This window comes from Typopeltis vanoorti, chromosome 8 (genome assembly GCF_054136105.1).
Source record: "Typopeltis vanoorti isolate ZY-2024b chromosome 8, IOZ_Tvanoo_1.0, whole genome shotgun sequence".
NCBI lineage: Eukaryota > Metazoa > Arthropoda > Arachnida > Uropygi > Thelyphonidae > Typopeltis > Typopeltis vanoorti.
In genome coordinates this window covers 51,159,031-51,182,226 of record NC_143556.1, presented here as the reverse complement: position 1 = coordinate 51,182,226, position 23,196 = coordinate 51,159,031, and the positions used below count along the sequence as shown (strand labels likewise).

General features: G+C 36.6%; 1 protein-coding gene across 1 annotated transcript in view; it reads left to right on the top strand.

The window, feature by feature from the left end:
• The first annotated feature begins 11,401 nt into the window (after positions 1-11,401).
• Positions 11,402-23,196, top strand: part of Uch-L5 (ubiquitin carboxy-terminal hydrolase L5) — a 176,831-nt gene continuing 165,036 nt past the window's right edge. The window contains exon 1 of the mRNA XM_090397231.1: positions 11,402-11,825. Within this exon, the coding sequence (XP_090253357.1) occupies positions 11,741-11,825 (85 nt within the window). The 5' untranslated portion in view covers positions 11,402-11,740. The remainder of the gene's footprint in view (positions 11,826-23,196) is intronic.

Here is a 23,196-nt window from a genome sequence, read left to right as displayed (position 1 = left end):
CCTACGTGTTCGTGTGCGCATCACTGACAATGATAAAACCTATCGAAGATTCTTCAGTTGGTGTTGTGAATAATTTTTTCCATTCCCTGTTCAGTCAAATTGACTTTTTTCTCCATGATAAACTAGTGAATGTGGCATCAGACACGTATCCTTATAGGGCTTATATTGAAAACCTACTAAATTATGACAGAGATGCTAAAAACAGTCAACTGACAAATGAACTATTTGTTAAAGATGATGTGGCTAATGTTAGTGATATGTTTACCAAAAGTGAATGTGGGATGCGTAGACGGCAAGCTCGAATTAACCAATCGAAAAGTGTCGAGATGCTTGGGCGAATACACGCTGACATCATTCATCAAGACCGGTACTTGATCAATAACGTTACTGTTCGTGTTCGTATGGTTCGCAGTTCTCCCGACTTTTGTTTACTGACTGCAAATGCTGATTCTAAGGCTAAAGTGCGAAGAGGCTACACTTTTTGTCCGAAAAGTCAAAATAAATTCAAAGATTCAACTGGCTCACCTGTCTGTATTAGACAAGTCAAACATGATATATCCCATCAATCGTGTGCAAGTGTCTTATTTTTCGATTCCCAAGGGTATGTCAGATGCCACACGAGACAATCTGTATCTAGGTGATATACCATTTAGATTAATTATTGGACAGGTCGCTAGTGATGGATTTAATGGCACTTTCAACAGAAATCCATTTAATTTTCATCATTTCAATTTGAATTTTCTTGTAGTGACAGCTGACGGTATTCAGTATCCCTCACAACCTTTGACTCCTAACTTCAAAGAAAGGCATTACAGCAGATGTTGACATGTCACTGTTCACATCACTAAGTAAATGGAACAGAGACTGTGGTAATGACATTTCTTATGAAGAATACGTAAAGGGAAACGCTCTCTATGGATTTGACTTATCACCAGATCAAAATGCCGTTGCCCCCATGTCAACCTGTTAAGAAGAGGAAGTGTGCGACTCGAAGTTAAATTTGCTCAACCTCTTCCTGAAAACATCACAGTGGTTCTTTATGCAGAATTTGAGTGTACGTTATCCGTAACAAAGGATCGTTCTGTGTTATTGGACTATGAACACTGAACAATTAGTAAGCATACTAGAGTTAGAACCCACCACGAAAAAAGTGGGTTTAGGAGTTTGTGCTCGTGATGAATTGCCACAATATCCGATCAGAAAACAACAGTCCATGTTCGTGAACACAGATCCGACCTGGTTGCCAGGACAACATTGGCAAGCTATCTATATTAAAGACAAACACGGTGATTTTTTCGATAGCTTCGGTCGTCTACCCGAAAACGATATTGTTAACTTTCTGAATATTAACACTAATAAATGGTATTATAATTCTGTAGCTGTACAAGCTAAGGAATCTGTCGCGTGTGGTTTGCATTGTGTGTATTTTTTAATATTGAGATGTCGTGGTCTTTCTATGCAAAATATTATTAGCAAATGTTATTCTAAGGATTTGTGGTTAAATGATATTGTAGTAACTAATGCTGTTACAGATCATTTACTGAAAATAAAAAAATAATTAAAAAAAAAAAATTGTTTCTTCACTTACCATTTTTTCCAAACCAGTTTCTTATTCCCGCACAGCTTTCGGGGAGATAGAGAAATGAATTTGGTACTCCTTCTTCGAGCTCTCTTGCGGGGAGGGATTGGATTGGAAGCATTTTCTTCACTGGGACTGGCTAACATTGATGGTTGATGGGAATGGTTCTGGGTATTTGGTTTGTTCAGTAAAGGTTCTGGATGTGGTATTCTATGTTCCTGTTGCTCTCCTTCTGTGTGAGCCAATTGGTTTTTCAACCCTAAATACTTTTGCAGAACATTTAAATATGCTTTTACTTTTTCATCTGCATGTTTATTTCTTATTTTTAAAATGGCACTCATTTCGTCGTCGAGTGTGTAAAGTTCACGCTCCTCTGGTGATTGGAGAAGAGTAAATTTTTAAACATATTCATTTTCTAATAAGTGAAGTCAATAAAGGAACAATGATACTGCCTAATAATGGGAACAGTGCTCCCTCGTGCTGTAAAACCAGTTTTCTTCTGGTAATGAAGGGAAGCGATTTGTTACTTAGTGCTCTTTTATTTTTTTTTTCCTTCGTAGGCGTGACTTCTGATTATGTTTTAGTGGAATATTTCCACATAAAACATTTTTGCATATTTCACAGAGTGTGGTGATTTGGCTGGAGGTGCAATGTTTTAAAGCATCATTTGCTCGTTTGGGAGAGGAATGAGATAAGTACTTGATGAGATATTCACAGCGTTTGAGTCTATCAGCCATTCAGGGATAAATACTGTATTGGGTTCTTCTCCTGGCAAAATCCGTGACCTCCAGCATAAAATATCAGGTGTTTCCTGTCTAAAGTCTAAAACTAAATATGAGTTGGGTTCGCGTGTAGCATCTTTATAAATCTGAACTAACACATTCGTTTGTCCTGGAAATACTTGGGAAGCTAAATGAGAAAACTGCAAAGAGTCTTGGGGATTTTTAAAAGCAATAACATAATGGCTATTGAGAGAAATTGTACGAAAATGTATACCATTACAGAATAAATTTTGTGTCAGTAGAATGACACTAAGGTTACGGTGATGTGAACCTTTTATGAATACATCAGCTATTTCCGTGCTGTCCTTAGCCTGGTGAACCAAATCATCGATTATGAGTAAATTTCTCACATTAGAATCAAATTCAGGTAACTTCAAACCATTCACGAATCCTATATTGGTAAATTTTTTAAATTTATCCTGATTTTCACTGTAACAGTAAACGATTCGTTCCGGTGGTGGTTTGATTAGTTGATTACAATGTTCTATGAGAGACAACACGAATGTTGTTTTTCCTGACTGAGTAGCTCCCGAAATTATACATGTAAATGGATGTATGAACATATCGAAAATGATAACATAATAAGACTGTGATTATTTTTATATAATCTGAGATCATGTAAAAACAAATAGATACTTGTTTTTAATATCAAAAATATCTCCTTGTCAACATTTTTTTTTTATCACAGTTACCATGTAATCATGCCAAGACGAAATTTTCTTTTTTAATTCTAAGAAAAAAAAAGCTATTGTGGAATAATAGTAACAATAACATTGATGTAAAAAATGTACAAGAGAAGGGCGACACTGCAAATCATCGTGTTGGGAAACAACCATGGATATTTACCTACCAGGTAGAATGTTGTTTAGTTTTCTGTCCCATAGATGGCATCTTTTGCTTATGGGGTATGTGAGTGTAAGGAATTATCCTTTAAAATACCCATAGGGAAAAGTGCATGTGTCTGTTGACACTATGCGCTTCGCAAAAGTGTATCCAAATCTTTTTGTTACGGAGGTCGTTTTGAGTTGACAGCTCAATTTGTCTCTGTGGACAGAAAATGGTACAGGAATTTGGATGTTTTGTGGCTCACCCCTTACTGCTGCAATCATAGATTCCAGATTAATCTCAGTGGCCGCGCGAGAATTTAAAGTAATGCCTTTGCATTTGGTCACAATCTTACCCCCCCCCCCGCATTCTGTAGGAATAAGATTTGGAGCCTGTGGTAACAAACTCAACAATAAAGTCACAGTCGAGTTCGTCACCTAGCTCCCCAAGGTAGTGACCAATGGACGGTGAGTAATCGCCCGGTTTTTCAATGAAAATGACAGAATCAGTATCTGTGTATAAAAGCCATCTTTGCAAAGGTTCCATGACCTCGTATAACTTTATCCTACCATAGGCAGCTACAAATGAGGAGATGACAGCATTCCCTTTCCTATTTTCAGGCTCAGTGCCTTCAATAGGAGAGTAGGCAACCATCATCTGCTCTTCTGAAACTAACTTGGCATCTTGGATAACTTTACTGTTATCTAAAAAAAGTTCTACGAGGTCTTCATAAGAGGAAATCACCTGGGTCTGAGTTCTTAACATTCTCATGCCAAGCCTTCCCCATAGAGAATTCAAACAAAGCTTAGCAAGTGAACGTTTACCAGGGTTTTTACTAATGTGTTCGCTATTTAACATAACACCTTCCCTTAGCAAAAACTCGTCCAGATAAGCCTGTCGGTTTTGACCTTCAGGTCATCCAGATGCTTCCTGTTTCAGCTTCAGAAAAGTATCAATATAGTAAGCAAAGAAGTTTTCTTCCCCTTAAAATTTTTGAGAAAAATGCCACACCTCGTAAAATTCAATAACTTTATAACCGCGAGAACGTGCTAAATCTAATTCTGGACTGCACCAATAACCTGTAAACGATCGGTCCGTATCAGAGCATAATGGGGCCATTTCGGAAGCACACTTTCCACACAGGGGGAAGATTAATTTTTCTTTAACTGTGATGGGAAAAACCGGTAAAAAGAGATCGGTAGGTGCTTCCACTTTTGCATGGCAAATACCAAAGTATACCCCAGGAAAATAATCGAAATTATCGATAATAACTTCGGGATGCCCCATAGGAAATACCTGGTATTTCATTACCCATGGATAAAGGCTATTGAAGTCCAAATAGCAAATAACTTCCCCTTCTGACTGAATTTTGTGATACATTTTGTAGCAGTCGGTTCTGCCACTATGTAGAACACTACAAGGTAATATGGGAGCTGGAATATTAAGAGCAGCCAATAAAGGTTTTCAAGGCTGTGTTTTCAGAAATTTCTGCATTAAACTGACATTTCCAAATTGAGATAATGTCGAATCCTTGGCTACGAAAGTAGTTTTCGCGATCCTTCGTTTGCTCAAAAAGGGAAATCATGTCAGTGTTTCTGTATGGTTGGAATGTACTTGGTCTATAACAAAATTGCAACCATGGAAGAAGCAGCCGTAATATTCAAAAAGTAAGCTTCCACATTTCCCATCGACAAAATAAGGTCCGATGCAGACTTCTCCCCCCACAGAACATGCATGTTGTATGGTTATGTTGTTCTGTTGTTCTTGCCATTTGAGCCTTTTGACTTTGTACATTTGCCCCTATGTAACCCCCAGCAGGAAGTATGGCCAATGTATTAGGTTTCAAAAAGTTTTGGAGAAATACTCTCAAACATACTCCTGCAATTGTAATGTCATGGAGAAAGGGATCAATCTGGGTGAGCTGTATGAAGAGAGTGCGAAAAATGTTGCAACTATCACGCAAAACACGCACGTCATCTTTCGTATATGCTAAAAGTTCCGCTTTCAGACAGTATTCAGTGTCAAGCAGATTTTCGTACCAAGTCTCAAACTCTGTACGAGTTTCTTTATTCATAAATTCCGGCTGGAAATATGATTTTTCGGGGATGACTCCACGATAATCCAGAGAATCGGATGTGTGAAACTTATGAGGAAAGAAACCCTTACAAACTTCTGGTAGATCGAACATGGCTGGCAGTTTCCTAAGAGCAACACTAATGTACGAAAAACTGTCAAGAAATATGATGTTTAAAGGGCATAATAGATAGCAAGTATCTTTGATCCATCAAACACTACACGGGGTTGGAAATTTTTTGAAAAAAGATATTCCAAAATAAAATACCCGTCAAAACCACGAAAATTGTGTGCAATTACACGAATATTTTCGTATTTTGGTTTGACAGTCTGAAGGATTTTACCATCTCGATCTCTTTTCATAATATTCTTGACAGAAAACAGCTCGTCTAGGAATTGACCCACACAGATTTCACCCCAGAACTCACGTTTGTGACTATCGAAATCAACTATACATAATACTGGTACATGACGATGATTTTTAGCTATAGTTTCTGTGTCAAAAAAAACCATAGAAACTTGTTTATTTGAGACCTCCGATTTCTTCACAAAGCATTTCTGTTTTGGGTGAATTGATTTGCAGTGGGTGCAGAAATTTTCAGGTGGACAGACGGGCTTTTGTCTGTAGAGAAAGTAGCCAAACACTGTCTGCAACGATGGAGTTTTGAACAAATATTATTTTGTATGTGCAAATTCAGACATTCGTTGCCGTAGAAAAATCTATTGCATAAATTGCACAAAAAAAGGTCCCGCACACTATGACTGGCGTTTGTGCGACAGCGGATGCATATGTTTTTACATCTATGCATTTTCAAATCGATTGGTTTTTTGAATGATTTTATGCAACTGCGGCAGTAATAGTTATTCCCAAACAGAGCTGGCACACTACGCACAAAATCATAATGAGAGTTGCGGTATAAAAGACAGATCTGTTTATTTGCATTTGGTCCCCAAAACACCACAGAAAAATCAGCATCTGCCAAAAAAATTACGATTTGGTATTCCTGAGTCAAATGCTTTTGAAAGAGATCTGCTTCTGGAATACCGCAAGAAATGAGTGGAACCCCTGCAATTTTGTGGAGAGTTAAAGCCCTCTTTGTTTGTAACTTTTTACAATCTAACCGCACTTGTCTGTATGTTTGGGCATCATCAGTGTGTGAAGAAACACCCAGAACAAGTGCTTGGGCCATGCAAAGATTGTCTTTGTTGTTAATTTCCACAACAGCTCTTTTGATTTTCACAAATTCATCCAGGCTAAGCAGCGTTCTTCTTTTAACATTGGTTCTGCCACCACCATTGTTACTGATATTGATAAGTACGACATCGATAATCAGATCATTTGCCAATAGAAACTCAGGTTTCGATTGGGCGACAGCATAAAAACCATCAACTATCCTTTGGATAGTTAGTTCAGAAAGCAACATGAACGGTAAGTTAATGTTGCTTTCTAAACTGGATGCACTAACGCCCAACCGAACGTGAGAAAAAGTTCCAGAACCCGATAATCGCCGAATGATCTCATTAAGCATATCTCGAAATATTTCAAAAAAACACTCTGGTGAAAAGAGTTCCAGATCACGAAATCGAACTTGATACTCCAATTGTCGAGTTTGATACTTTATAGATTTACGTGATTGGGCCACCGAAACAGTATAAAAGTCCCTGTAGAGTGAGGGTTCAATAGTTGTAGAAGTAGAGAGTTTAGTTTCACATCCAGTAACTGAATGTGAATTATATAAATTTTGGGGAGGGTCGCGACTTCCTCCAGCCACACCAGCGATTGTTATATTAGAATTAATACCACTTCCTGTGGTTTGTTCGTTTTCGCAACCATTTTCTCCAGTCAAATCAACCTCTACAATGGTGGGTTGATGAATGAATATATTCCCATTACCATCAACAAACTGAATAACAGATGATCGCTATTAAAAAAAAAAATTTAAAAATTACTTTCTAGATTTCAGAAATATCGTTTAGAAATAAAAACTCAAGGTGATTTTAGCAATTTCAATACTACATAAGAGTTTCACTAACACACTTTTACTAAACATCACCCCTCAAAAATTTTCCCCAAAAAATCCTAATAACCAAAAAATAAATTAAATGTTACTCATCATAATTTATTAGCAATTTCGACACTATGCGATGGTTTCACTAACACAATATTACTAAATAACCACACTCAATATCTTTTCCCAATCAAAAAAAAAAAAAAAAAAAAAAAAAATATATATATATATATATATATATATATATAATGACTTATGGGATTTCACTTAACACAAAACAGATTGAATATCATGAACATGATTTTTATTTTTCCATTGCAAAAACCACCTTATAACATTATAGACAAAAATCGCTAATATAGTCACTAAAATTCGTATGACATTGTTATAAAATGACAAAATTAACTTACCTTTTCTCCAGAAAAACTCATTTTGAAACTATAATAATTTTCTGAATGCATACAAAATTTACCAATATTAGAAACTCAAACAAATGAAACGTGCGACCCTTTAGTCTATTTATAAAAAATTAGAACCAATGGAAAACTAATAATCACATCATTTGACAGTGAATAACTTGGTTCTCAACGATCACACAAGGTCAAATTACGAACCTTTGCTACCCATCAGTAGTGTATCACCTGGAAAACACTTAGTCACAACAGTAAGATTCAGTGCAATATGTGTAGGAAAGGAAGTGATGCGACCAATTTAGGTCTCAAAGATCACGAGGTCAGTGCAAACTTTGCTACCTAACACTAGTGTAAACATTATTCACATCAGAAAGATGACTAATACACATCCCTGAGAAAAAATTTTACCTTTGAAGAAACTGCTGACTGGAAATGAGTCACTGAGTTATCTACAAACAAGGTTAATGAAAATTAACAGTGTGGGAAAATAATTCACACACAATTTATTTATTTATTTTACTCAGTTATTCTGGTTATAATATGTAGTTAACTGAATTTTAAAAAGTAAAACCTATAATGAAAAAGTCAAATGGATTTCAGAGTTGTGTTTGTGTTCTGTGCTGTGAATATATATTAAAAATCAACAATTTGGAATATTCAGAAAACCGAGATAGTACCAAGATGTTCTCATTCTGGAAAGAAATGTAAGTGAATTTTTAACTTAAACATAACAATTGATAATTGTAATACAATAATCATTGGTCGTATGTTTTAAGTAAACGTAATTCTAAAACTGAACGGTTTTTTTTTTGTTTGTTTTCATAAGAATAATCACAGGGTATATTAGAGTATCAACATGGACACATTAGCGACTTTTCATGCCTAATGTGTGTGTGTGTGTGTGTGTGTGTGTGTGTGTGTGTGTGTGTGTGTGTGTGTGTGTGTGTGTGTGTGTGTGTGTGTGTGTGTGTGTGTGTGTGTGTGTGTGTGTGTGTGTGTGTGTGTGTGTTTTAAGGGACACCAGTATAATTAAATTATTCAGAAAAATTCGAAACACGATCGCCATCACGACTTTCTCTAAGAATTAGTAAGAATTAGTTTCCCTTTAACAGGAAAGAAATACCTTAAAATGTACTGGAAAATTAGTACAACCACATATAGAAGCGAAAAAAAGTGTGTTTGAGTTACATTAGTATATATAATTAATTATTCAGAAAAGCTCGAATAGCTTATTACACTGCCGCCATCACGACTTACTCTAAGAATTCCCACCCTTTAACAGTAAAGAAATAGCCCAAATTGTATTGGAAAAATTAGTACAACCATCTATAGAAGAAGAAAAAAAAACTGTGTTTGAGTGACATAGCATATAATTAAATTATTCAGAAAACCTCGAAACTGTGAATTTCCAAACACATAACGTCACGATTCTTATCTCTAAATATCACCAAACACACCACGTGATGTCCCCGACAAACGAGAGCCCAGTGAAATTCCAAACATTCCAAAATCAATAAGAACAAACATTCACGTCACGATTCCTTATCTTATCTTGATCTTGATCTGGTCAGTAGTGTCCCACCAATCACGACACGATTCCTTATCCACTAATATATCTTACTTTCCATTCAAAACAATAACGTCACTTATTTACAACTAACAAACAAACCACGTGATGTCCCTGACAGACGAGGGCCCCAGCGAAATTCCAAACATTCCAAACTCTATAATAACAAACATCCACGTCACGATTCCTTATCTTATCTTGATCTTGTTTAAAGTGTCCCACCAATCACGACACGATTCCTTATCTCTAATATATCTCCCTTTTCCATTCAAAACAACAACGTCACTTATTTACAAATAACAAATGACGTCACTTATCTACTTCTGAAAACAACACACACCGACGACACGATTCCTTATCTTATCTTGATCTTGATCTTGTCACTAGTGGCTGGACTACTACTACTGTTGTATAATCACACCTTTTCAAACTTTGAACAAAAAAAAAGTAAACTACAACATGTAATATTATATAACTTATGTAACTCTGAACAATATAATTGTAAATTATTACTGTGAATGTGATTTAAAAAAATAGCAAAAAAATTTATGTTATCATCATTACTATTGAAATCTCATTATATATAGCACAAAAGTGCTGAACCTCGTAAAATAATATACTGAATAGATGTTCATTATACATATGTATATATTTGATAGAACAATAAAAATAAAATAATAATAATAATTACGTGACACCTCCATGGACTTACCTTTAGAGATCGTAAACACCAAACCAGTATCTGCACCATTTGATTCACTACCCAAACTATTCCATCCAAACCCCATAAATAACAGTAAATACTCTCCTTGCTCTTACAGATCATAGCCCATGACTAACATGGATTTGCTTTCATGAATTTATTTATTTTATTATTATTATTATTTTTTTTTTTTGGATTTCGTTTTTTGTTGAGTTTTTCTTTTACCTATATTTAATTGCACGCAAATTGCATGCGCTTTCAGTCAGACACTTGTAGCCGTCTGTGGTTCTACACTGTACCACTCGTATTAATATTATATTGTGAGTTATACAATCGATTTTCTGTGTCGTGAGGTTAAAAATCTGTTTCTGGGAGGAAAACCTAACTTCTCTGTGTCAAAAATAAACTAATCCGGGAACTCATCTACTCATCTACTAATCCGAGAATGGCCTTAAGAAAGCTTAGGAAAAGTTCTTCTAGTCGGAGAATGGACCTTTTAAACACTCTTTCTTCGGCCAGCCTGGTACTGTGGATTTAAAGCCATTTCCGCAGGGCTATACCAAGCGTGTTTCCTGTAGGAAAAACTCTTGTATATTCGTCCGAGGTTGGTCACAGGCTACTAAATGTACTTAAACTTTCAGTTTTACTTATTAAATTTATTTTTTTTTGAAAGAAATATTAGTATTTCGATAAATCTGAACATCTTTAGGAAAAAATCAGATCGTAGAATGTTCTTACTTTGAAAGGTTTTTGTTCATAACTTGAAATAAGGCTGAAATCAGTACAATAATGAAAATATATTATGATCCGGAAAGGGAAGATCCAAAATAAAGTGTGAAATGATAAAAACACGTTAGAAAATGAGACAACAGGAATATGAACACGAACAACGAATGAAATTCGAATACGAATGTTATAATCTAAAAAAAAAAAAATTATATTAACTAATTATTTAAATTAAGGGGATATTAAATCTCACATTGTTTTAAAACCGGATAAGAAACTCAAAGATTGGAATCAGAGAGTTTCATGCCGAATATAGTAAACTATAAAGTATCGGCGACCACTAGCGTGAACTAATGCAAGTACGTGGTACAATACCGGTACGTGGTACGCAGTACAATACCGGAGAACTCGCAGCAAAGTTGGTAAAGTTCTGATCGCTATTCTTAGGTATTTTCCATAATGTAAAAACACATTTCCTAGGAAATGTATGCTGTTATTACATTATGGAGGGAGGTCACTACCCAGACCGGTTTCAGCCTTTTTTGAGGCTTCATCAGTGAGTAGCTAGACCAAATTAATATCAAAGTGTATAGCGAAAAGAACTTATACTCTGTTATACGAGTATAAGTTCTTTTCGTAGTATCTTTTCGTAATGCAATAACAGCATACATTTCCTAGGAAATGTGTTTTTACATTATGGAAAATACCTAAGAATAGCGATCAGACCTTTACCAACTTTGCTGCGAGTTCTCCGGTATTGTACCACGTACTAGGGTCACTTGCATTAGCTCATGCTGGTGGTCGCCGATACTTCATAGTTTACTATATTCGGCATGAAACTCTCTGATTCCAATCTTTGAGTTTCTTATTCGGTTTTAAAACAATGTGTGATTTAATATCCCCTTAATTTAAATAATGTTTATATCGCCGAAATGAAGCTTATTAGATCTTTATATTTAAGTAGTTATATTAACTAATTTTGAGAACCAATTTAGCAAATTTTAATTTTCAACCATAGCATCAATATAGAGGGCATATAACGCATCGAAGAAAGTAAGCAAACATGTCCGGTGGTGGTGGAAGTGCCGGCGATTGGTGTTTAATCGAGAGTGACCCAGGTGTTTTTACTGAACTAATAAGAGGATTTGGTAAGCAACATAAATTTTTTTTTTTGAAGTTAGTATACTCACACGTATTCTTAATTGCAGAGGTGTGAGTAAGTTAACTCAATCGTACCGAGTTGCGATTGGCTCGATCTCCGTTTTCCCCTAATTTGAAACCGTTTCTTATGCTTATTTTGGAATGTTTATAGTGATCTTTTGGTGAATGATAAATGTTGTCATAAATTAAAGATACTAAGATATTATATACTTGGTTTAATCCATTGTCCAAGTGTAAGCAAACAAAGTTTGCGCCTGAAGTATCTTTCTGGACTGGGGCAATTCGTGGCAAAGGTGGTATAACTTCTCATCACTTGTCCCTGAGGCAAGTGATGAGAAGTTATACCACCTTTGCCACGAGTTGCCTCAGGTATCTTTAATTTATAATATAACCAAGTTGGGAAAAAACAGCTTTCAACAAATGTTGTCATGATTAATAAAGAACTGTGGTACTGCCTTGTTTCACATTTCCTGAGATGGCTGAAAGAACTGACGACCAACCGGAATGGCCGGTGCAATGCAATACATTGTATTAACTTCTGACTGGGTAGGATATTCCCCACTCAGCAGTATACAGGTATCTGGACTAGAGGTATCCAAAAATACATACATATATCTCAGCATCTATAAGGTTTATTAAAATAATTGTTTGTTAATATACTGAGTAACTCACCAGGTTTATATGAGGGTTAGTAAAATTCAATGTAGGCACCTTTTGTAGCTTGACGGATGTCAAAACAATACTCAAGCTCCTGCTAATTGTTTTTCGGAATCAGAGCCGTTATTAGAGCAATTGCTACAACTGATACATCGTCCAAATATCGAACTTTTTTCTGGTACAAATAGTCTTTAATAAAGCCACATGCAAAAAAAAGAAAAAAGAAAGAAAGTCCAATGGAGTCTTATCCAGAGATCTAGGCGGCAGGCAGTTGGTCTCCTCTTCTGATCCAATGTCCAAGAAATGCCGTTTTTGTGCATGCGGGCTGGTGACCTTGAAAGTGTGACAAAACTAATCTTGGAGAGATTTCCTATTGACTGAGCTTTAATTTGAGAAAATATAATGAGTGGTTCATGCATTATAAGCTGTTATTTTTGGATATCTCTACCTCGGACACCCTGTATTATATTAGCATTCTTCCTGTTAAGTAGATAGGATATTTGCAACTTGGCTATCAATAGGATATAGGAGTTCTGTGGTGCAGTTATAAGGCAATAGTAGTAATTTTCATTGTCTGGCAAGTTAAGTTACCATTAATGAAAGCCTCAGACCCGTCTCTAGCATAGGGCTCATGATTTATTTAATATGCCCTTCTGCAGTGCTAATATGGTGTGGGAGTTAAAAATATACATTATGACCAGCTTAATGTACAAACCTTTTCAATTGAAGGTGAGTTAGCTGACATCATATAGAGATAGCAGGGTTTTTTATTCCCAGAAACTCTGATTTTTCATCCTGTGTACAAGCAAATTAGTCATGAGAACACACACACACACAATTTACAGACAAACACTGTTGTTGGTGATGATGGGCAGTAGAAAGCAGCGTGTAGTGGAGAATTAAGTAGTAGGGGGAGATGATGTGTGTAGCAGAGTGGAGTAGAGTGCCCTCCTAGGATGAATCTTTGGTGGTGTCACAATAATAATTATAATATATGCTATTGTTATTATTTTAAATATGAATAAATTCAGTTTAATTCACAGAACAATCTCAGCTCATCAGGACATGACACTGATTTTGTAAGGTGCTGAAAGTGTTTTATAGGGAATACCACCTGTTTCACTTTAATTTCTGGTTTGTGGACCATTCATTGAATCCAAATGACTATGCATGCAGGTGAAGTATAGTTTGACCACAGTTGTGAGACCCGATACCGATAATAGGGTAAATCAATCAATCTTGTGGGATGAGTTTTTTTATTATTACATATCAGAAAATTAGCTTTTCTTTTATGAACATTCTAGTTTTTAAAATGGTAATGATTGTATAATAATTAAAAATATTTTATGTAAAGCATGTGATTTCGTATGTTGATTCCTTTCTCCCTTTCAACACAAATTGATTCTTTTTCTTCTTGGCATTGTGCCACCTACAGTTCTCTCAACTATGGGTAGACTATATAGTATATCACTCCTGTTCTTGGACCTAATTCCTAAATATGGTATCTTGTTACATGATGCATTATTTTATTGAAGTAACTTAACAGATGGATAAACCTGTAAACACAGACTGATATGGCTGATAGGCAACAATGTTTATTAAGGCTAATATTCAGACATCACTCCTGGTATCAGAGGATAATCATGTGCACCAAGAATATGTTCTTGGTGCACATCTGTCTCTAGTTCAATTCATGCTGCTGTTAACATATCTTGGCACTGTGATCATTGTAGAGCAACTAGAAGTCAGATTCATATTTGCAGATTTCTCTGGTTATTATCCACTGTTAATAACTGATATACCATTTAAAAGAAGAAGAAAAAATTCATTCAAACTAGTTCCTCACACATGCACACACTGTAGTGGGCTTCTTAAAGAATATATTAAAATGAAAAGGTGTTAACTATTACACATGATTACAGGCTTGAAGCCTATAATAATTTTAAACATTATTAATATTTCATGACCCCTCCAAGGATTCTGAAGACTCATCGAGGGAGGTCACCTACACTACAATTCTGTCTCCACCACTACATCAAGCCTGAGAACTAAACTTAAGGAATTGACAGTGTACACTAGAAATATAAATTAAATGAACTTTAATATATACCTTCAGATATTTCGGCAACATCACGTTACCATCTTCTTGGGAACTTAAAATAAAGACACGTGCATGCAAGTACTACATAACAACAAATGAAAAACGAAGTGAGGAAGCTACCATTTTCCTAAAGTCCTGATGGTGCCCCTCCCTATTAGGTGTTCTTGGCCTTTGGGCCGAAGTTCTTTTGATATATGTTTCCCAAATTTGGGGCAGTCTCGTGCATCCAAATTTGTTAAGGTTTGTCATGTTCCTAAGGGCTGAGGCTGATTCCATGAATAGTCTTTCATATTTGAACTTGGTACGGTGTATTACTGTGGGTTTTCTTCCACTTTATTCTGTGGCGAGCATCCAGAGCATGGCCTGCAAGCCCAGAGTGGCTGTACTGGTGAAATCGGATGTAGTCCTTGTGTTCTGAGATGCTGATATTTGCTGTTCTGCCTGTTTGGCCAAAGTAGGACAATTTACAGCTGCAAGGGACCTGGTATACACCAGGTAGGTCTAGGGGAAGTGGTTGATCTTTAGTGGAGTGGATAAGGGATGCCAATTTTTTATATGGTCTGTAACAAGAGGTCAAGTCATTTTTTTAGAATTTTGTTGATTTTTTCCGAGGTGCCTCGGATGTAGGGAATGGTGATGGATTTAGAGTAATCTTTTTTGTGAACGGGAGGAGGTGGGTTGTGGATAACTGGTTTTAGTATTTTTTGGATTTTTTTTTTTGGGGGGGGGTACCCATTGGCTGAGAAAGTATTAAGGATGTGATTTAGTTCAGTTGTTAGGACTTGTTCATTTGAACAGATTAGTTTTGCCCTGTTGAATGGTGTCTTAATAACTCCATATTGTTGTGAGGAGGGGGGGGGGGATTGTTGGTGAATGTATCTGCCTGTATGGGTGGGTTTTCTATAAACTGAGAAAACCAAGGTTCCATCAGGTTGGCTGGTGACTAGTGTGTCTAGGAAGGGGAGGCTATTGTTTTTCTCTTTTTCCAGGGTGAACTTGATTCTAGGGTGTTGGTTGTTTAAGTGTGTTAAGAAGGAGAAGAGTATATCCGGGCCATGTGGCCAAATAGCGAACACATCATCAACGTAGCGAAGCCATATGGTAAGTTTTTGTGGGGCAGAGTTTAAGGCTTTTCTCTTCAAAAGTTTCCATAAAGAAGTTGGCCAAGAGTGGGGAAAGTGGTGAACCCATGGCCATCCCCTCTATCTGTTTGTAGAATTTTTCCCTGCCAAACGAAATAGCCTGAGTTCATTGTGAACTGAAATAGGGCTAAGATATCGGGAGGAAATTTAGCTTGGATTAGCTCTAAGGTTTCTTTGAGGGGGACATTTGTGAATAAGGAGGAGACATCAAAACTAACCATTATGTAATTATGTTGGAGTGTAAGGTTTTCTATATTGGCTTTGAAGTGGGCTGAGTTTTTTGTGTGTGATGGTGTGTTGCCAGTATAGTGTGAGAGCGCTTTGGCTAAATATTTAGCTAGTTTGTAAGTGGGGGAATCAGTGACATCCACTATGGGAAGTAATGGCACATTTTCTTTATGTATTTTTGGGAGACCATATATATGGGGGGGATCTAGAGTTATATGGGTAAGCTTAAGGCTTTACTATTAGATCGAGCTACTTACCTCCCCATTGAATACAAACCCACCAACTCACAAATTAGAACACTCCATAGGCTTCTTAAGAAGGTCACTTCTTGGCCTGTGGAGATTACTAACAGACTAAAACCATATAACTCTAGACCCCCCCCCTCTGTATATATGGGCTCCCAAAAATACATAAAGAAAATGTGCCATTACGTTTGGGTTCATAATGGGTTTACCACTTTCCCCACTCTTGGCCGACTTTTGAAGAGAAAGCCTTAAACTCTGCCCCACAAAAACCTATCATATGGCTGGCTTCGCTACGTTGATGATGTGTTCGCTATTTGGCCACATGGCCTGGATACACTCCTCTCCTTCTTAACACACTTGAACAACCAACACCCTAGAATCAAGTTCACCCTGGAAAAAAGAGAAAAACAATAGCCTTCCCTTCCTAGACACACTAGTCACCTGCCAACCTGATGGAACCTTGGTTTTCTCAGTTTATAGAAAACCCATCCATACAGGCAGATACATTCACCAACCCCCCCCCCCCTCACAACAATATGGAGTTATTAAGACACTATTCAACAGGGCAAAACTAATCCATTCAAATGACCAAGCCCTAACTACTGAACTAAATCACACCCTTAACACTTTGTCAATACCTCACCCCCCCCCCAAAAAAAAAAAAATTCCAAAAAATACTAAAACCAGTTATCTACAACTCACCTCCCCTCCCCACCTTCACAGAAAAGATTACTCTAAATCCATCACCATTCCCTACATCCGAGACACCTCGGAAAAAATCAACAAAATCCTAAAAAAAATGATTTGACCTCTTGTTACAGACCATATAGAAAATTGGCATCCCTTATCCGCTCCACTAAAGACCAACCACTTCCCCTAGACCTACCTGATGTATACCCGGTCCCTCGCAGCTGTAAATTGTTCTACTTTGGCCAAACAGGCAGAACACAAGGACTACATCCGATTTCACTAGTACAGCCACTCTGGGCTTGCAGACCGTGTTCTGGATACTCGCCACAGAATAAGGTGGAAGAAAGCCACAGTAATACACTGCAGTAAGTTCAGATATGAAAGACTATTTATGGAATCAGCCTCAGCCCTTAGGAACATGCCAAACCTTAACAAATTTGGATGCATGAGACTGCCCCAAATTTGGGAAACATATCAAAAGAACTTCAGCCCAAATGCCAAGAACACCTAATAGGAAGGGGGGGCACCATCAGGACTTTAGGAAAATGGTAGCTTCTTCGCTTCGTTTCTCATTTGCTGTTATGTAGTACTTGTGTGCACGTGTCTTTATCTTAAGTTCCCATGAAGATGGCAATGCCAAAATATCGGAAAGTATATATTAAATTTGATTTAATTTATATTTCTAGCATACGCTGTCAATTCCTTAAGTATTTAGTTATCATATTCAACCAGGGTATAAGCCTTTCTACAAGAATTACATCAAACCTCTACTACCATCATCATCTACATCAATGCCATCTACTGCCCACCACTACCACTAGTATTGTTTGTCTGTAAATTGCATGTGTTCTGAGCATTAATATAATGTAATATTAATGTGCAGTATTAAACATTGTTATGCATGTATCAGATATGCTTTGTTATTGATTTTTAAAATGTGACATCTGTCATAACCGAAACATGAGATGAAAATGTTTAATGCTATGTTTTTTTGAATAACTGATTCACTTTAAATATGATTTATTACTTCAATATATTTCACCCAATATGTCATGAACTTCTTTCAGGGAGAAGACAGAAAAACTAGTAACAACATTTAAAATCTGAATACAACATTCAGAATTTAAATGTTATTACCAGTTTTTCTGTCTTCTCCCTGAAAAAGCTCATGACATATTGAGCAAAATACATGGAAGTAATAAAATATATTTAGTTTTCTCTTGCATGTGTGAAGCCGTTATATGTCTAACGTGCATGTCTCTTGAAAAACTATAAGGTTTTTATGAAGTAGGACTATAACTGGTTAAGGATGGGACCTTGATTTTTGATGCAGAGTTGGGTGCCAGTTCATGTATGTGGCATCATTAAATTTATAGATGTAACTATTGAATTCAGCCTATGGGATTTTTTTGGTGGGGTGGGATTTCTAGACCTACAAAAATCTCATAGGCTGAAAACTGTTTTTCCTTCAATTCATGAGAGGCTGGATTTATGTTTTTTGTGTATTGTAAATGTTTTTTCATATGAATTTCTCTTTGTCAGCTCTGCCCTTTGTAATATGCCATAGAAACAACAACAAAAAAAGCATACACCTAAATTCTTTGGAGGTAGGTGAGGTTGTTTATCCAGTCTTCACTGCCCTGAACAAAATATCCTCAATCCTAAGATCACTTATATAACATCATCCACCTATGATCCATAGGTTGAAGATGAGCATACAAATCAAGTCTTTCATCCCACAAAAAGAAAAATATGAAATTAGTTGCAGTGATGATCTAGTGTCTAAATTAGTGCAATTGAAATCAAAGCTGCATCACCTCACTCGTCTTACCAGCTATACAGCAGCAATAAAGAATGCGTATGATATACGGAATACAGTGCTTATTATTATTTGTTAGATTCTATTAAAACATTTAGCCATTAAAAGGTGTTGAACACAAAAGCATAGCTTTTGTGTTCAACACCTTTTAATATATTCCTAATGCACACAAAGGTTGTGTGAGGAGTAATAATTGAATAAAGAAATTTCTCTGTGGTTTTTGGGTTATTAACAGTAATGGAAGTGGAATTTCTTAGATCAGAAACCTGCATTCTATTTAAGTGTTCAGTGTGGATTTCTGTACCCATTGTATCTGCAGCTGCTAGTTTTTTTAACTGACAGAACTCGAACTGTTTTATACTGTGCATTCTGATATCCTCCTTTCAAGTATACTATTGTGTTGCATTGCAGTTTTCACCATTTGTGACTTGTGTGTACAATTATATAACCCTTCATTCTATATGCTGTAGTGCCTCCGTAGCATAATTGGAAGAACATCAGAACATTGCACCCTTTGATTGGAAAAGACTTGGGTTCAATTCTCGTCATGATAAGAGGAATCCTTATATGGGCTTTTTTCAGTTAAAGTTGAGTTAGCTGATCTCAAATGGAGGAAGCAGGGTTTTTCCCCTCCTGGAAAATCGGGTTTTTCATTCTGTGTACAGGCAAAACAGCCTGCAGAACACATGCAATTTATAGACAAAAAATACTATTGTTGGTGATGATGGGCAGTATTGTTGTAGTAGAAAAATTATGTAGAGTAGATTGCCCTCCTGTGATGAGTCCTTGAACTCCCTGGTGGTGGTGTCACGTAATAATAATATCATCATAACAATAATAATAATAAAATTCACATGAATTAAAGATTCCAATAAATTATTATATTCTTAGTTTAATCCTTTATCCAAGTGTAAGCAAATAAATTTTGCACTTGAAGTAATTTTAGGACTGGGCAACTCATATATAAAAGCTAATGTCTTCACATCACTTGCCTTAGTATCCCATAATGCAAAACACATATCCTTATGGACACGTATGATGCTATGCATTGTGGGAAAGGTCACTACCCAGACTGGTTTCAACCTTTATTGAGGTCTCATCACTGGGAGCCAGACTCAGAAGTGATACCAAAGTTGAGGTAATGCAAAAGTCATATTTCCATGTATGAGTAGCCAAAAGGTGTGTCACATCTTATTACTAAAATACTCTGGATTAGAGATAGATATTGAAAGTTTTCCCACATGGTTATACTATAAATTAAAGGTGCCAAGAAATTATATTTAGGATAAAGGTTTAAACCAAGAATATAATTTCTTGGCATCTTTAATTTATAGCATAACAAAGTGGCAAAATTTCCAACATAATCTTACATGGTCGTGACAATAGACTGAATTGGATATTTGAGGCATGTACAAGGTGTGGCTATTAAATAACAAGACAAGGTGCGCTGTGAATCGTGTACTCGTAGCAGTGATGCGCTTGCATCGTGAATGACCTTGAAGATTCTAGAAGCAGTTGAGATAAGCATTGTTCGCTGTTGCTCGTTAGTCTGTAGGCAGTTATAAAAGAAACGTGTGAAGTCGCTTTGCCAGAATAATGTCTAATGTTAAACTTGAGCAGTGCATTAATCACAGATTTCTTCAGAAATTGAAGAAATCGCCAACTGAGTGTTTGAAACTGTTGCAGGAGGTTTATGGTGATAATGTAATGTCATGTGCATGAATGTTTGAATGGCACAAACGCTTTTCTGAAAGTCGAAAAAACGTTGAAGATGACGAACGACTGGGTCACCGTGTCATGGCAGCAACTGAATAAAATGTTGCAAAAATTAATGAAATTGTCTGCAACGATCACCGATTAAGCAATCGGATGATAGCAAACATGGTGCACATTGATAAGGAGACTGTACCACAAATTTTTCATGAGGCAATTGAATATGAACAAAGTCTGCGGCAAAATGGTTTCCAAAAACTTGTGTCAGGAGCAGAAAGACGTCCAGAAACAAATTTGCACTGACATCATGGAACAGCTGACAGCAGAGCTGGACTTGCAGAAGATCATCACATGTGATGAGACGTGGATTTTCCAGTAATATCCAAGAAAAAAGAGACACTTGATGTACTTGAAAACTCCCACATCACCGAGAATGAAAAAAAGCAAGAATGAGTTAGTCAAAACTGAAGGCAATTCTGATCATTTTTTTTTAATATCAATGGCATGGTAATGGTTGAATGGGTACCAGAGAGTCAGACAGTTAACCAACATTATTACCTTGAGGTCCTGGCCAAGCTGAGAAAACGAGTGAGGAAGAACAGACCCGATCTGTGAAAGAACAACACTTGCATTCTCCATCAGGACAATGCTCCAGCCAACAGTGCACTGTCTGTAAAGCAGTATCTGGCTGATAAGATCCCAGTGTTAGACCATCCACCTTACTCTCTGGACTTATTACCTTTTTCCAAAGTTGAAATCCGCCTTGAAGGGCACCCATTTTCAGTCAGTGGATGAGGTAAAGGAGAAAACAGCAGCGCTACTGAAGCAGATAACACCTGATGACTTCCAGCACTGCTTCCAACAATGGAAAATTCATATGCAACAGTATATAGTATATGTACGATTGTAATAATAAACCACATTTTTGCAACCAGTCTCGTTATTTAATAGCCACACCTCATAGAGCCTATGATGCACTCCAATATTCACTTTTATTTTGCACAGGAGAGGACGGATATTGCATTGATTTACCCCAAATGAATCCAGGAAATGAAGAACCTACGAGTAGAAAAACCATTTCAGCAATGAATTTTTACGCATATTGCATGATGGTATGGATGGAAAATTTAAACTCATTACATAGATATAGTTAACTCATCAATCAATACTGGGTTGACATGTATACTTAAATTGAGTCTGAGCTTCTCACATACATACGATAATAGGTAAAGATGACCTCGCTATTGTTTCTACCTGGTATCTCCAAGTCTTGGCCTGGCTCCCACTGAAGAGACCTCAATAAAGGCCGAAACTAGTCTGGGTAGTGGCCCTTCCCTTAATGCATAACATTATACATATCCTCAAGGAGATGTGTTTTGCATTATGGGAGATGCTGAGATAGGAGTGATATTAGTTTGGTCCACCTTTGCTACGATTTTCCCGGTGTTGTACTACCTGACCCCAGTCCTGAAGATACTTTCAGGTGCAAACTTTGTTTGCTCACACTTGGATAAAGGATTAAACTAAATTTATTATAGTCTAACCAAGTGAAAAAATAAATTTCAACATTTTTTGCATACATACGATTAAACCAAAGTAAACTTTCAGTAGAAAATCGTGTACATCTCTGCGATGCATTGTGTGCTGATGAAAATGCTTCAAAAATCGAAAATTGGCCAAATTCAAATATTGCCTTCTTTCGTGGGAAGCCCCCATTATTTCCACGAAAAGACTCAGGATGCAATGGTTTATGTTAGAGCATATGGTGGCACTGACCTTTTCATTACTTTCATGTGCAACAGTAATTGGCCAGAGATTTTGGAAAATTTGCTGCCTGGTAATAAGATTATGATAGACAGGACATCATTATAAGAGTTTTTCATGGCAAGCTGATGAATTCCATCACAAAGCACAAGATTTTTAAAGCATGGAAATTCTGTATGTATTCCTTAAAATGGCAAAAAAGGTGATTCCCACATGTTCGTATATTGATTTGGCTTAAAGATAAAAATCATTAGTCATGAAATCGATTCCATTATAAGCACCGAGATATCTTCTCCTCAATGTGACAAAGAACTGTTCGATATCATAACAAAACATATGGTGCACAGTCCATGCAGACCTGTTCATCTAAACTTGCCATGCATGAAGCCAGGAAAGTGTATGAAGAGATCATTTATGAGATTACACCTGTATGAGATTCATTGATAAAAAGTATCAATGAAACTCATACAGGTGAGGATGGATATCCATGATATCATTGATGTGCTCCTCCACCATCTGAAGGAGCTTTGATATGCTCCTTCAGATGGTGGCCGAATTGCTACCATGCATAATAGCCAAGGAACTTTTGAAATTGATAATTGCCATGTAGTGCCTTATAATCTGGTTTTGTCATCAACCTTTAATGCACACATAAATGATGAAATTTTCAGTTCCATGAAATCCATCAAATATGTATGCAAGTATATCAACAAGGGTTCAGACCAAGCTATGTTTTGTTTGCAAAATGAACATAGTGAAGTAGATCTATACTAAACCAGACTATACATCAGTATCTCTGAAGCCATTTGGGGGATTTTATCTTTTGATATTAATGAGCACCATCCAACTGTAGTTCATCTTGAAAATGGTCAAAGAGTATACTTCATAGAAAGTAATGCACTCAGCATAGTGTAGTCATCATGGGACACAACATTAATAGCCTTTTTTAAGCTATACATCTAAGATAATTTTGCCCCAACACTGACCTATAACAAAGTA